General features: G+C 44.2%; 1 protein-coding gene across 7 annotated transcripts in view; it reads right to left on the reverse strand.

Annotated features, from left to right (window-relative positions):
* The window catches only part of LOC116955148 (glutamate receptor 4-like), an 80,821-nt gene extending 64,354 nt beyond the window's left edge, over window positions 1-16,467 (reverse strand). For 3 of the 7 annotated variants that reach the window (XM_076074901.1, XM_032976175.2, XM_032976168.2), the window contains exon 1: window positions 15,494-16,467. In XM_076074901.1, coding sequence (XP_075931016.1) covers window positions 15,494-15,575 — 82 coding nt within the window. In that variant the 5' untranslated portion in view covers window positions 15,576-16,467. The remainder of the gene's footprint in view (window positions 1-15,493) is intronic. The other 4 variants (XM_032976190.2, XM_032976182.2, XM_076074909.1 and 1 more) reach the window with 2 other exon arrangements.
* Between the last annotated feature and the right edge of the window lie 217 nt (window positions 16,468-16,684).

The raw sequence follows: 16,684 nt of genomic DNA on the forward strand, positions 1-16,684 counted from the left end.
ATTATTACTATTCAAAGCACAAATTCGGACGAAGTTGGAATCCTGCTATCGTATCTGGGGTCAAACACCCAGTCACGATATCACTCACTGGACTTGAAAGAATTGAGAGTAAAGCAGTCAGGTTTATGGATGATCTAACTCTCACTAAGTCGCTCTCTAGTCACTCGCTAACCGCCTGTCAGTTGCCTCCGTATCACTCGTCCATCTCTACGACCATGGTTACTGTTCCCATTAACTTCATTCATTGATACCTCCACCCACTGACTATTTTGTCTCGTCCACCACACTTCTCCCTCTGCTTCTTCTCTTGCACTGCTCCACTTTTGAATTCCCTCCCATAGTATATTTAACCCCAAAGCTCTTATAATAATCTTGCTCTATTCAAGAAACACATTCACACTTATCTCTTGAACCTTGATAATGTGCTGTTTGTTGCTGACCACTTCGCGTTTTGGGTTTTTCGGCCTGTGCTCAGCAATTGTGTTCAAAAAGTGTCAGGAGGTAGCCGTTTTAGACCAATTAAGCAACATATACAAATGCCTCGAGCATCAAAGTTATGAAACGAGTTTCACCAATTTACATAATCCAATAACTCGTGGAGTAGTGGAAACAAAAAGGGAACCAATGTCTGAAGCCACAAATTGGATACACAGAACTATGTAAGTGAATTAGGAAAGGAATGACAATAATCAGAGAACCCAACACAAAATTATTACAGTCATTATTGTTATATCAAGTGATGAAAGCATGAAAACAGCAAAAAGGAGTTTGGCGATTTCTAAGTTATAAATTGTAACCAAGCACCTGGCGAAAATCCACGTGTGCGAGGGGACAATACCCCATACAGATGGAACAGACGGAGTCCACATTTGATCTACTGCCTTCTCCTGACAGGCCATGGTATGACACCTCGATGCCCATGGGAAGGGAGTTTTATGATGTGATATTCACCAAACTTTCCTTTCAGAGTGCTGCATTACAGGCATGTGCCACGATAACCTGGCTATTATTAATTATTAATTAAAGAGGTGGATGAAAGCAGGTTGGAGTGCTTTAGGAAAATTTAACTAGATAATGAAAAGAAAAAAGACGCCTAAAGAAGGTGTCTACATCAGTGCGAATCACCTGCCAAGATTTATGAAGTATAAACATGGTCATTGATAAAGAAAATGGCACAGATATGATTGCAATTACACTGAGACAGGGAAATGTATGCATTGGAGAATATACACAGATTAGCGGTGGTCAACACTAACGAAGTAGTGACAGCCAAAGGTAGAACACATGAAAATGTGTCCACTGTGGAGATGGAGCGATAAAATAAGATTGTGTGCAAGTTCTGGATGGATTATTGCATTGCAGGAACTTGAGGCATATGAAAAAGAAAAAAAAACATACATTGGTCAATAAGACTGCCATAAATGGAACCTATATATAACAGGCTATATTTCATGCAATGACCTGTCATCATAGCACGTAACAGAGTTCACCTGAGAAATTATGATAGCTTAGATTAGGCCTGCCTTCATCCAGCAGTGGATAGATCATGGCTGATGATATAATCGAGGAGGCGATAGTGAGGTGTGAAAGCGTCAATTGCATTGGACAAGATAACCTCTTGATCTTGACTTGGAGGTAGGGTTGATTATACATTGGTTGCTAGTTCCATTTGAGGTGCGTTAGGCACAGAAGTTGCACTAAGATGAGGCAGCGGTTTTGACAGGAGCCAGATTTTGCATTGCAGCAAAAGACGTTGAAACAGAGCGATGTCAGATCTGATTCCCATCAAACACATTGCAAGGCCTCAGTGTGACTGGGGTATGGTTGGCCACCACGAGGTTTTGATATAGCATACACATCACATCCATCTCATAATCGACACAAATTCCATGCATCTCATAATCCATGCACACCTCATGCATTTCATAAACCACACACATTGCACAATCCACACACATCTAGTGCAGCTCATAAAATCTACCAACATCTCGTGCATCTCATAAACCACACATCTCATGTATCTCACAATCCTCACACAACTCATGCATCTTATAAACTACGCATATCTCATGCAATCTTAAAAACGAATCACATCTCATGCTTCTCATAATCCAAACACAACTCACGCATTTCATAATCCACACAAATTTAATGCATCTCACAATCCACACACATCTAATGCATCTCATAAACTACAAACATTTCATGCATCTCATGAACCACATATAATAACGCACTGACATCTCATGCATGCCATAATCCACATCTCACAATCCACACACAACTCATGCATCTCAATCCACACACAAGTCACACATCTTGGGGAAAACCTCCACCCTCTCCACAACCACCCCATTACCCAATGGTCCACAATACTATTTTATGCCATCAACAGACCAGGGTTTTGGGTTGTACTTTATGCGCTCAGGGTTCTTGACTCTTTGCTCATGGTAATTAAGTACGGTGCAGCAAAGGCTCTGTTATCTGGCATCTACGGTGAATAGGTGCCCATATTATTTGGTTCTTTCGGTAAAAATAAAATAAAAAACAAAAACCACGACGTTTGGATTGCAACACAAGCGGTCGTCATCAGTTTGCCTCTAAAGGCAAACTGTTTAGAAAGGGTTACAGATGGGCGTAGCCCAAGCGTGTCAGCAGCATGGGCGGGGCAGCTAATGTTAAGGTAGGCCAGTAGCGGGTCTCCACCAAAAGGGCCTCCAGGCAATCATTGCACCTCGCTCCACAAACCCATACTGCTGACGGTGGAGGTTGACAAGAAAACACAAACAAGTCATGACCCAAAGTGGTTGATGACATCTTTTCAATGATTGCTGAGTTTATAGCCATCTTCTTGGTTGAAATTGTGTCTTTATATATGGATGTCTTCATGAACTAATCTTTGTTGATAGCCAGTAGGCTTGCAAAGTACCATCGTCTTAGAGAAATAAATTGTGTGAGCCAGCCGCATTAAAATAATGATCAGCCACGGGAGAAGTATTGGTCCTACCGTGTTTCAAAACTGCCTTATGCTCACGAACACGGTCCGAGACATGTCGCTTAGTTTCCCCAATGTAACTACTGCCGCAGATACAGCTTAGTTGTAGACGCCGGGATATTGCATGTCAGGAATCTTGTCCTTCACAGATGGGATCAGATCACGAATTTTATGTACTGTGTGAAATCGGATCTGGATCTTGTGTTTGTTCATGATTTTGAAAATCTACGCCCATCTCTAAACCTTTATAAACAGTTTGTCTTTAGAGGCTAACCCCCCCTTTTCCTGATGACGACCGCTTGTGTTGCGATCGAAACGTCATGGTTTTTATTATTTTTTATGCACTTTCTTTTTTTATTATTATTTTTCTATCTACGTGACTTTACCGAAAGAACCAAAGAATATGGATTCCTGCAGTCACAAAAGTTTAAATCAAAATAGGTGCCGTTAATCAAATATGCCAGTTATCTGAGTTATATTTCCGATAACAAACTAAGCTGAATTTTTCATCCCTAAAGGTCCCCGGAAAGCGAGAAGAGCTTCAAGCACAACTCCATACCGTGTTGGAAAACCTTCCAACACCAGAGGCCACCACCATCTACCTACAACAGGACCAGCTCAAAACCGATGTACCAGACTCGTGTGCCCAGACCATCGGCTACAAACCCCGAAGACACGAGGACTGGTTCGATGCAAATGACACCTCGATCCGCGACCTGGATTGCAAGCATGCTGCATTCCTTGCTTGCCAAAACCACCTGAGGACACAGCGCAGGACCGCAGCGTACCACCAACTGAAGGCCGAAACTCAACGGCAGATCCACGCCATGAAAAACAGCTGGTGGGTGAAAAAGGCACGCAAGATAGAGGGTTATGCCGACCAGTACATCATGAGGAACTTCTTCCAGACAACAAGGACAATCTTTGGACCTCAGTCTACAGGACAAAAGCCCATCAGAACACTTTATGGATTCCAGCTCCTGAAGCACAACAATGCCATCAGTCAATGCTGGAAAGAGCATTTCGAACAGCTCCTGAACAGGGAATCCATCACGATGGATGATACCCTCCAAGCCATACCGCAACACCCCAAAGAGCTGCAACTCGTCCAGCCACCAACCATCGGTGAGCTGAGGCATGCCATCAATTCGAAGAAGTTCACCAGAGTCTGTGGTCTGGATGGCATCCCAGCTGAAATCTACCAATCTGGCAGCCACCTGCTCACTTCAAGGCTCCACAAGCTGATCCTCTGGAACTGGTACAAAGAAAACCTCCCTGGCGACCTCAGGAATGCGACCATAATAACAAGTCTTACTGTGGAAACTACAGGGGGATCTACCTCTTGTCCATAGCAGGAAAGATCCTGGCCCACCTCCTGCTCAATCGTCTGAGTTCCGTTGCTGAAAAGGTCCTGCGAGAAACACAGTGTGAATTCCAACCATCCTGGGGCACTCAGATATGTTTTTTGCTGCCCAACAGATTCAAGAAAAGCGTCGGGGGGGAACATCAAGAATTGTTTTGGCATTCATCGACATAACCAAAGCATTTGACTCCCCCCAACCAGGAAGCCCTTTGGAGTATCCTCCAATGCCTTGGTTGTCTGGAGAATGATTGTTTAATGGCGTTTTATAAATTTAAATTATTATGATTATTTGTCACCATCCTGCAGCTCCTGCACGACAACATGACCGCCACTGTGTTGAGTGGGGGATCTAAAATGGATGCCTTTCAGATCCGAACGGGTGTCAGACAGAGTTGCGTGATCGCCTCCGCTTTATTCACCATCTATTTGGTCATGGTCAACCTCATCCACGGTTGCCTCCCATCAGGCGTTAGTATCTAGTCCAGTCTGGATGGGAAGCTCTTCAACCTAAAACATTTTCAGGCAAAGAAGAAGCTGACCACAAAGTACATCCACGACCTGCAGTTTGCGGACAAATAATGCGTGATTGCTAACTCTCTGCAGGACATCCAGATGACCCTCGATGTATTAAACTCTGCATATAAGAGACTTGGCTTAACCTTGAACATCACCAAAACCAAGGTCCTCCACCAACTGCCATCTAATTAGCCAAACATCCCCCCCGACTCTTCCCAATGGCCACCATCAACGAAGAGATCCAACACAAGAGTCCAGTGCACCAGTACTGCCTTCTACAAACTCCGCCAGCACGTCTTCAACAACAAATATTTCTACAGGACAACAAAGTTCCTAGTTTATCGGGCCGTTGTCATCTCTATGTTCCTCTACTGCAGCGAAACATGGACAATCTACCAGTGCCACGTCACTGCGCTCGACCGCTTCCATCAGCACTGCCTCCGCCAAATCCATGGGATCAAGTGAGAAGATCGCTGCACAAATGTGAGTGTCCTCCTCCAAGTTGACACCACTAGCATTGAAACAGTACATCTAAAAAAGCAACTCCGATGGACCGACCACTGCATCCACATGCCTGAGAACCGCCTTCCCTGCCAGATCTTTTTCTCCCAGCTCTCCAATGGGCAGCGGAGGAGGTAGGACAAAGGAAGAGGTTCAAGGATACCCTCAAGTCCTCCCTCAAGCACGGAAAAATCAGCCTTCAAGACAAAGAGTAGACTACCAGCCGCCTAGGGTGGCACCGCTGCATCCACCAGGCTGTGGCCCACTTCGAGACCCAATGTCTCAATGTGAAGTGGATCGCTGCCAAAAAAATAAAGGAAAAGGAAGCCAACCCGGCACTGCAGATTCCACTTCCATATGGGACCACGTGGCCCCAATGCTCCCAACGCCCAAAGATCTGTGGATCCACAATTGGACTACTTGGCCACCTCAAGATCCACCACCAAACCTGATGAACCCCGAGGGACTTCCGATGACAACGGTTTTCTAAACTATTTTCATTTTACCAGGTAAGACCCACTGAGTTGTATAGCTCTTTTTCAGAAGTGACCTGGCCATAAATGATAGACGAACTAAGTGGCTTGTCGTGCAGAAATGTACAGCTGTCAAATACGCTAAAACACGGTTCACTACATTTTCCAAGTAATGTGCGTACAATTTTTCAAGAAGCTAAGCCTACATTTTAACTATATAAAAAAAGCTCTTTTACAGAGGTATTCACCAAGTCAGTTGTTGAGCATTCTTAGTTGGTTGTAGAGAAGCAGTGGGGCCGTTTAGAGTACAGTATACGGTAGTACTGGATGTAGTGGATGTACAGGCTGCCGCTAACGCATCCAACCACTTGGCATCGTCCTGAAGCACACGGCAAGATCCCAGAAGGTTTTCGGAATTTTTCCGGATACGTGAAAAATATTTGTACAGGAGACCCTTGATATCGCGGCTGTTACGTTCTTAGAAAATGCCGCGGAAGCCAAAACCGAAATATTCACGACTTATAAAGCCTTTCCTAAATTATGGGGTTATGGTATATGGCAAAAAAATAGACATCGCAATTTAAATAAGTACTATATGTCAATAAACTAAAAAAAACTTTAAAACCTTACACAAATTACATTCCCAGATTATAAAGAGTATAAATACTAAAGAGATACTTACCGAGTGTGTGTCTGTCCACGAGTAGTGCTACGGTTAGCACGCTGTGCTACGAACTCAGGCACAACCGAGTTCGATTCCCTCTGACGCTCAAAACCAGTGACGATTATCTGATTATGTCCTGGACCTCATCCTTAAATGAGTACGTGGTGCCATGTGTAAATGTCGCCACTTGGGAGACAAAGGCGGCCGGGCGTGGTGTGGGACACCCACCCCACTCGTGTGCCGTGGCAATTTCAAAGGCGCGACTCTCTAACATTACTTGCCCAACAGTCTATTAGGAGGCTATACGGGGCGGCTTTGTATTTGTGCGTGCGCGTGTGCCCCCGTGTGTGTCTGTGTACACAGTGTGTCTGTCTGTGTGTCTGTCTGTGTACACAGTGTCTGTGTGTGTGTCTGTGTACACAGTGTGTCTGTGTCTGTCTGTGTACACAGTGTGTCTGTGTGTGTCTGTGTACACAGTGTGTCTGTCTCTGTCTGTGTATCTGTGTACACAGTGTGTCTGTCTGTGTGTCTGTCTGTGTACAGTGTGTGTGTCTGTGTACACAGTGTGTCTGTCTGTGTGTCTGTCTGTGTACAGTGTGTGTGTCTGTGTACACAGTGTGTCTGTCTGTGTGTCTGTGTACACAGTGTGTCTGTGTGTCTACGTTTGTGCGCGTGAGTGCCCCCCACCCCCCTGTATAATTGTGGTGTCTAATTGCCCCCCTTCTGACAAGTCAGCATCAGCACTAAAGGTAAGTGAAAATACAAATATGTATTTTTTTACTAATTATGTTACTTTATTTTACGTGTTATTTACCATACAGTATTTTAACAGTGTTACACGCAAATGTACAATAGTCATTATTTATGAGTTTAACAATGTTTCCCTTTTTTGTTGAACCGTAAACAGATTTCAAACCACTTTAAAATACAGTACAATTCTGGGTTAGGGACTTAAACTCATAAAAACATTTACATTGTTGAACAATTTATTCAGTTATCCATCTACATTTACATGTATAAAAAAGAATACAATTAGAATAAGATAGTTTAATTGAGCGTTGTTGTGCATCGCGATTGGCGATAGAATGTTGGTTCACATTTGTCTTGGACAATCAGCGCGCAAGCAACGCGCTATGGGGCCGTCTAACAATGACGTCACGCACCTGGGGGGGGGGGGGGGTGACGATGTGTGACGGGGGGGGTGAGAAATGTGACGTCACATCAAAATGCGCAACTTTAAATAAATATAGACAACACGTTCTACTTAATTAAATAGACTTTTTAATAAGTGTTTTCTCCTACAACATCAGAGTGCAGCGCCACATTAAATACGCACTACAATGACAATAGTTTAAAGCGATTTGAAGCATGTTTTATTTTGGGGGGGGGGGCAGAGCTTTGTGACGTCATATTTGAGGGGGGTCTGACTTTTTGTGACGTCGTGTGACGAAGGGGGGGGGGGTCAAAAATCGTCCAAAATCGCGTGACGTCATTTATGGACGGCCCCTATGGTGTTCGGTGGGCAATGCAAAATTATGACCACACCGGTTAGTGTAATCATATTTGACAGTACAGTTATTTTATTTAGGTCGGTATTTTGTTTTAAAACTGTACAGTATAAAATATAGTATTCTCAAAATAAGTCGTTTACAAGATGAATGGTAAGTTATGAAGTGTTTATAGCATGAAAGGGCAAGTTACAAAGGCTAATGTTATAAGTTATTCAATACACAACGTTTCCATTTATGAACGAAGTTCCAGGCACGCATCTACTTTGTATATGAAGGTATAGCTGTGTTTCGCGATATAAATACTGCTCTGTACGCGCGTGCTATGCGCGTACGGCACAGTATTGCATCACGAAATAGCTGGGCTCAATCATGTAGAGTCGGACATGGTGGAGTTGCTTGAGTCCCATTGTGAGGACGTGTAAAATGAGGATCTGGTGCAGCTGGAACAACAGTGAGCTGAGAATAAAGCCGATTCAACTATCCACCACAACCACGAATATTAACTTGCATTCACTGCTACAAGGAGCTTTCCCAGCAGAAGAAGAAACATGATTTTCAGCTGTCTTTGGACACATTTTGTTTCAATGTTGTGCAATCAATCCAGAAGATCAGTAGAAGAGCTCAGAAGAGAGCCAGCTTCCTCTGGTGAACATTTCTGTGGCTCCAGCTTCATTGTCAGATGAAGAGGCAGGTGATCCGACCCCTTTGTCTGCATAATTTCACCACTGCTCACCCCAAGAGGCCTTGATCAGCAAGCTTGTAAATCATCTCTGGTAATTTTAACTAATTATTTGACTTTATCATGAGTGAAAATGTACGTTAACTTATAATCGTATGCATTTTTGTACACTTCACGACATTTAGTCGTGCATTTTCTTCTACAAATGTCAGCTAGGAATGCTATCCCTGGTTGACATGTCAATGGGAAAATTTGAGTTCGCTTTAAGTAGTTTTGAAGTAGCATATCCCAGGAATGCATCTCTCACGTATAAAGGGAGATTCCTGTATTTGATAAATTATGTGTGGTTCACCAACCCCTGCTTGCCAAGCACTGCATTAAAGACATGCAACCACCCTGCTCTCGATGGGCACTGTCACTTGCAGTGCAAAATGGTGGCAATGGGGTTATAAAAATTATCCCGTGTTTAAACTGACCTGAGTTACATTTCTGGTTATGATACACTGCAAATTCCATTACCAAATAGCATGAGCCTCATTTGGGCCTCCCCTAGGTCAACTCAGCTTTAAATGTGCACCTGGTAGGTTGTGTGAATATCATCACAGACACTGCTGGGCATGCTTTTGGTCTCACTATTTCATGTGCCATGGTAGATATATTACCCACGTGCTCATGGCAATAACTCAGACTCTCACTGATGCTTCTATAAATCTATAGCCAGTCTATATGTATTTTATTATGGTTTTTCTATCTTGGTTACCATGTTTAATACCAAATCTGCCTGCCATATTTTTAAAGGCACTTGGAATTGTGCTATTACAGCCCTGGGAATCGTATGTGCACCCGTAGTGGAGAAGGGTCCAAGAGAAAGAGATGGACACAGGAGACAAGAGAGACAACACAGCAAATGTAGAGGCACACAGAAAGAGACTCCGAGATAGTCGTAGTGAGACAAAGAGATGAAGAGAGACACAAACACGGAGATGCACATGCAAACAAACACGTGGAGAGGGACCAGGGATACTGTGACACAAAGACCCAGACGAAGAAAAACAAACTCATATTGACAAATTCAGGTATAGAGTATACAGATATAGGGAGAGACACTAATCCATTCTCCCTATCATCCCATACAACTCCGCCCCCGTCTGGCAGCCCCTCACCACACCCCTGGCCCTCCACATTCAAGCTAAAGCCACCATCGTCGAGCTGAATTGACCGTCATTGAAGGTTGTTTTGCTGGAAGCATTGAAATAAAGGGGGTGTTTGCGTTGTGTGGGAATTTAAGTCCTTTCCTAGATGGCTCTCTGAGTGACTAGTACTTTCCGGATTTGGATTTCACATAAAAAAACTCGATAAAAGGTTTCTTTTTTTGGGTGAGATCGCGTAAATATGTGTCGTGAAAACCCGCCACCACCCGACAGTCAACAAGTAAGGGTTGTCGCGAAAGCCTACGTGTTAAACTGGCATCAAAAAGCTGTGCAGCTCAGCAACGATCACCCCACGTGTGCGTGTATTGCCCCCAAACAGTTCATCAGAGGCCGGCGGGGCATGGCTCCGCTGGAGAAAAATTAAAATATAAAAACATCCCAACAACTTTTGCACGTTTTCAAATGCACAAACTGCTTAACTTTAATATTTTCATCAAAAATTTAAGAACGGTTCCATAAAAAAGTGGCTGCATCTCGTGGCTGGGATTAAACAAGTTAACGCATGTAATCCACGTAAACACGTGCAAGTATTGCTGGTCTGAGCGCCCCCCCCCCCTGCTGTGAAGTAATTGGGTCGTGCTTTAAATGAAGACATCCGATAGGGACGCTTGTGCACGCGCTTTATTGTTTTTTTTTAGGCCAATAAAGTGGCACATCGATCTCCTGTGCCATGCTGCGCAATGGGCTTGTCAAATGCGCCTGTCAGTTCCTAAACTTAAATAAGATCCATACACCCCCCCCACCCGCCACTTCTAAATGTGAGCAAAACACACGACACCATAGTAATGGGAGTCTTCAGTGGCATTGGATTAGAGGAACGAGAGAGCAGAACGTTCACTACCCTGAGGTAAACATGCATCGTTCGGCCAACGTTTAGCTACGTTGTTGGACAAACGTTGTGTGTTTTGGATATAATTCACAGCCAGGAGACACATGAAGATAATGCCTTCTTCAAATAGGAGTCTTAGCGGATTTGGAGGAGCCCACATTTTTGGAATTTTGCTGAATTTTTAGTTTATTCCCATCGATAAACAAACTCAAGAATGTCAGCCATGACTGTCCTTCAGTAAATTTAACACAGGAAGCGGCCACGGGTTGGTAAGATGGTAATTATGTTTCACCCGTTGCCAAAGATAGGACATAACTAAGTTTAGGGGAACAAAACAAGATAACGAAGATTAAACACAAGATCAGGAGGTAGAAGCATTTACACCGATTCTAAGCAACAGATCCACAATCCTAGAGAGGTAAACTGTTGAACAGGATACCATCACTTTTAATAATTAAATAGCCAGCACTGTTCGGACCGTTCACTGCAAGTTAGGGGGAAAGTAAAAAGGTGAGCACAAATAAATCTTATATATTGCCACGAACGGAGAAAACAAAAGAGCGAGGGGTCAAAAAAGATGAAAGTTCCAAACTACAGAAAGAACACACGGAACTGTAAAATCATCAGGAAAATAAGAGCTGAACTCAACAACAGAGTGGTTGAAGGTGTCATGAGAATCAATTGGAACATGAACGCTGCAGAAAAATTGTAAAATCACAAGTGGTAGCTCTAAGAGAGCCAGAGGAAACCTTAACACAGTATAGACAGCTGTATTTAAGAAAGACTTTTCCACTAGACCCCAATCTGCAACATCAACCAAATTTTCGAAGAGACACAAAATTACACTTTTGCCGGGCTGATATTGGTTATGAAAGGCATTTCATTCAGTGGAGACTGCGGCAGTCATCCAGATTTCGCATGCAAAGGTTTTAATAAAAAAAATATGTAGACATTAAAAACATGTACAAATGACTGCTGCAAAATGGAGATTAAATTAAATTAATAAACTACAAATGAGAAGAGCAGTCGGGCAATTATACACACTCTCGCCAATGTTTGCAGATATAAAGACCTAAACGTGAATGGAGGAAGGTTTAAGCTGTCTAATATTTGCAGATAATGGTCATTTTCCAGGAGTGAACACATTACATTAAGCAATAGAAAAACTTAGCGAAGAAGTTTGAGCAACTGGACCCGAGATAAAATGAGCGAAATAAAAGCAATGCGCGACAAGTTTGTGCCAAAAAATAAATTATTAAAGGACCCAATTTGAAAACACAGTGGAATATGTATTTACCTAGGGCAACTATTGAGGTGAAGTGGAATAAAAACTATGAAATAAAGAGAACAAATCAATGATGGAATGCCCTTTCGTAAATTGAACATGATTATGAAAAGGAGCGTACCAATGTGTGTGAAGAAAATTTTCAATCAGTGCACACTGCCAGATGTAACTATGGATCAGAAACACATACACTGGCAAAGCAAATGGGGAAAAAGCTGAAAAGTGTGCAAACAAGCGTGCAGAGATGCAAGCTTGGAATTTTTGCCGAGATAGAAAAGGGAACATATGGATGAAGAAACAAACACAATTCAGAGACATTTTTACCATGAAGAAACGTAAATAAGTTGGAGCAGGACACAACACAATATGGATGATGATCGACGGACAACATTTGGTGACAATGGCGGCCAAAATTATAGAAAACATCTAAGAGTACACCAATGCGGCGATGGAGTGATGGTATCAGTTCATGTGCAGGAGTGAGATGGATGGTAGCATGCGCAAGGAGCATGAGGGATGGCAATGGTGTGGGGAGGCCTTCAACCAGGAGTGGAAAGACCACAGTTGCTGATGATGAGATGACTTTGAAGTGCAACACTTTGGTGCATGACCTTTGTCCACATTTAATTGCATCCAAAGGTGGCAATCTTCGATTTAGATTTGCCACATTTATACTTTCTGTTTGCATACTTTTTTTTTGATTCTACAAATATATGTGCCTGGGTTGTAAAATGTTTTACTTTTATCTATTAACAAGAAGCATATATTTTTTATAAGAATTCACAATTTCCCAGTAAACGTGCGGAATGTTGGGCCAACAAGATTTGAATGTGCTTGGAACCGTTTTTCAAAGTTTATATTTTTCTGAGATTTTTTTTAAAAAATCTCAAACAAATACAGATGAAGGCCTTTCCCAAGCCACCGCTATCCCTCAGAATTCTGCGATGTACAATTCCACCTGGCTCCTGCGCGCAAACCGATTGCATCGCTCCATCTCTGTGGTGGACGTACCCTCGGACGCATTTCATTCTTCGGCTACTACTCCATCATTATCCTTGATCATCGGCCACCGTCCCGTCCCTGGACGTATATCGTTGAATCTTAAAGATGCATTTACAATCCCAGACAGCCAGAAATCTCCCACGTGACTCGGTGTTGCATATACTGTGCAAACACCAGATTGTAAGAACACAATTCACACTCCAGTTACCTTCATACCGTATTATTCCCCGGTGACGACATAAACCCCACCATCATCGTCATACATGTATTAGTTGCTAAGCACGAACAAAAAGTGCGGTTATATCGAAGCGAATTTGTAAATACAACTGCAGAAAGTGACATGGTTGAAACAATTAAGGTATTCGAATTCAATCACCATAGACACCACACACACAATGTATACCACGTATTCACCATAAACACGACACACAAACACCACGTAAACACCACACACATCCAATGGCTACCACATGCACCTTCGATTAGCACGGTTGGCCTACGTACGGTGCGATAGAAGTTCAACACATCTACCAGACACCACACACAAACACCTCACATACACAATGGACATAAGACATATCTCCCGCATAGCCTTAACATACTGGCTCCTGCGCGCAAACCGATACTGTTGAGGCAAGTGCTGTGGGCGAGCATCTACGAAACACCACAGCCACCTCAAACCCCAAAGACATGCACACACATCACATACACCACATACGCACCATAGGCACCACAAACACACCAATAGGGACCACAAACACAACGTAAATACAACACACACACACGTATACCAGACCCCACACGTACACCAGACACCACACACAGGCCATAGACACCATATACACACCACACAGACTGCCACCACGCACACCAGGCACCACATGTGCACCATAGATACCACACATACCACACACACCATAAATACCACACCCACGCCATAGATATCATACATGCCATCGTAACTACACACACACCATAGACAGCGCATACACACCACATGCACACCATATAAACTACACGAAGACACCACACAACACATAAATGACACATACCACACACCATAGACACTACACAAATCGCATGTCTCGTCTCTAGATAGTGCCGCGTCTGTTTAGCCCCCTCTGTCCGGACAAACAGAAGCTGTTGGGCATGCGGGCTACAGCCAACGCAGCTCGCCTCGTCCTGGAATAGCTCATGGTACCATGAACAGATCTTTAAGTGAATCTTGCCTGGTTTTAAGCAGGCCAGCCTGAATGTTTCATTGTCGCACAGATGTTTCTGAAAAGGCGTCCTGTAGCTTTCACAAGCACAGCGAGGAGAGGACACGAATTGCGACTGAGAAGTCCCAGAGCTTCTTCGTGTAGAGCACAGCAGGACACACAGCGTCCACAAAAGGATCCTGATCAGCATCATCGTCATCACCACCACCATCACTAATATTATTGTTATCGTCACCATCATCACTACCTTATACACCAACAAACACATCATGATTGACGCTGGCAGTATCACTATCATTGTGAGCCATCCACATCAACACCTGAACACTGTCTTTTTCACCATCATCATCACCTCTATCACCATTACCATATGAACAATACTGATCATCACCACCACCACCATAAACATCCACTATTGTCATTACCATGGACATTAACATAATGATCACCTTCACGGAAATCGCCATCAATTTCACTGTTAACATCACCGTGGGGTCCCTAGCTACTCGCGGTATGGATTTTATTGCGATTTTCACAGGGATTTTATCAGCAGCAGCAGCACACCATGACGGTCGTGCTGCTGCTGCCGATGGTGGTGGTGGTGACGGCATGTTGTAATTAAGGTCGTGCTCATTAGTCAATGTATTGAAGATGTTGATGTGGCTACAGGTGATGATGATAAGTATGTGATGTTGATGGCGACCCTTTAATATTGCAATAACGATGAGTACTGATCAATATTCTATTGTATTCTGATCGCGACGATGACCAAGACAATTCTGCTGATAACGATGATGCTGTTGATGATTGATGAAAATTTGGACCTGGAGTTGTTGGCAATGCTGCAAATTATGTTAAAGTAATGACACGATGATGATGATGGTGACGATAAATATACTACTGATGCCGATGGGATTGGCGATGACAACGATGATGTGGACTTGTTGATAACTAAGTGACAATGATGTAATGCTACTATAACTGATAATGGTAACGATGCTATTGACAATGCTACTGCTGACGATGCTCTTATTGCACCTGATCATGCTAGTGTCGATGCTGCTATTGTCGACGACGGCGATGCTGCTTGTACTCCCAATGATGATGCCGATGTTGCTGCTTCTATCGATGATGGTTACACTGCTGGCAACTGCAGCTACTGGTACTGCTGATGACGATGCCGCTGCTAATGCCCTGAACTGCAGCTACTATGGTGATTCTGCTGATGTGATGCAATTGCTTACCGATCTGCACGCTGCCCGGAGAAGCTCCAGCGGCAAAACAGAGGCCAGCAAAACACGACAGGAATCTGAAGATCCAGGCCATCGTCTCCAACCTCTCTCGATTTCTCTCCGCTCTCCCCGCTCTAACGTGTCCGTCTCGTCCTCACGCCAGCGCGTCAATGCTGCCGATATTACAACAACAGTCCGTTCGACATCGAGACCGCATCTCTCTCCGCCCCCTCCATGCACAGCCGTCTCTCCCTGTAAGCTCCTCTCTCTGTGTGTGCGCGCCTGCACCTCCCTCTCCGCTTCCTCTAAACCCGCCTCCCTCTCCCTGGGTTTTGCTCTCGTACTTATCTTCTCCTTTCTCTCACCCCCCCCCCCACCTATACTCTGTGTATCTCCGACTCTGTTACCAGTTGTGTGTATTTCTACCTTTCTGTGCCCCTATGTACCCCGGTGTATTTCTCTAACCTCTATTCTGTGTTTCTCGATGTCTCTGTGCCTCTCTCCATCTCTCTCGCTATGTACAATCTCGATAGCTCGCTCTCCTCCCCTTGTCTCTCTCTCGCCCTCCCAATAGCTGCAGGCTTATGTCAACGGGACGTATATCTTCACATTAAATACGGTTTCCCTCCATCTCATCCCCCTCTGTCTCTCTCCATCGCTCGTTTATCTCTTCTACCCGTTGCTCTCCCACTCGTTATCTCCCTCGCACCACTCTATCAATGGCAGTGAATGATTGATCTCCCAACAATAGCTATTGTTCTCGCTGATGGTCCGCGCCTCGCTCCACACTGCCCCCACGGGGCCCTGCGCTCCCGTACATGCTCTGCCTCTCAGCGCCTTTCTCTCTGTTTCTCTAAGACTGTGCGTCTCCGTGCCTCCACGTGAATCAAGGCAACATGTTCTTCTCTCCGTTCCAACCTCGCGTGAAGCTGCGTGAGCTTCCGCTCCCATTGTCTCTTCACATTGTTTCTCCTGTCTCCCCACCCCTCTGCCGCTCCCCTTTCCCACCGTTCTCTTCCCTCGCCCCCTCTCCTTAATGCCGCTTTCTCGGTCCGTCTTTCTTTTCGTGTCTCTCTCCGTCTACGCCCTCTCTCCCGTGTCTCTAGCCCCCCTCTGTCTCTCCGATCTCTTTTAATTTCCGCTAATTAGTGAAACGTGAGCGCTGTGTTGGTGAGCTTCATTTGTGGATAATTTCAGTGGCGG

Source organism: Petromyzon marinus, chromosome 3, assembly GCF_048934315.1.
Source record: "Petromyzon marinus isolate PM22_M1 ecotype Great Lakes invasive population chromosome 3, UKy_Petmar_22M1.pri1.0, whole genome shotgun sequence".
Classification (NCBI taxonomy): Eukaryota; Metazoa; Chordata; class Hyperoartia; order Petromyzontiformes; family Petromyzontidae; genus Petromyzon; species Petromyzon marinus.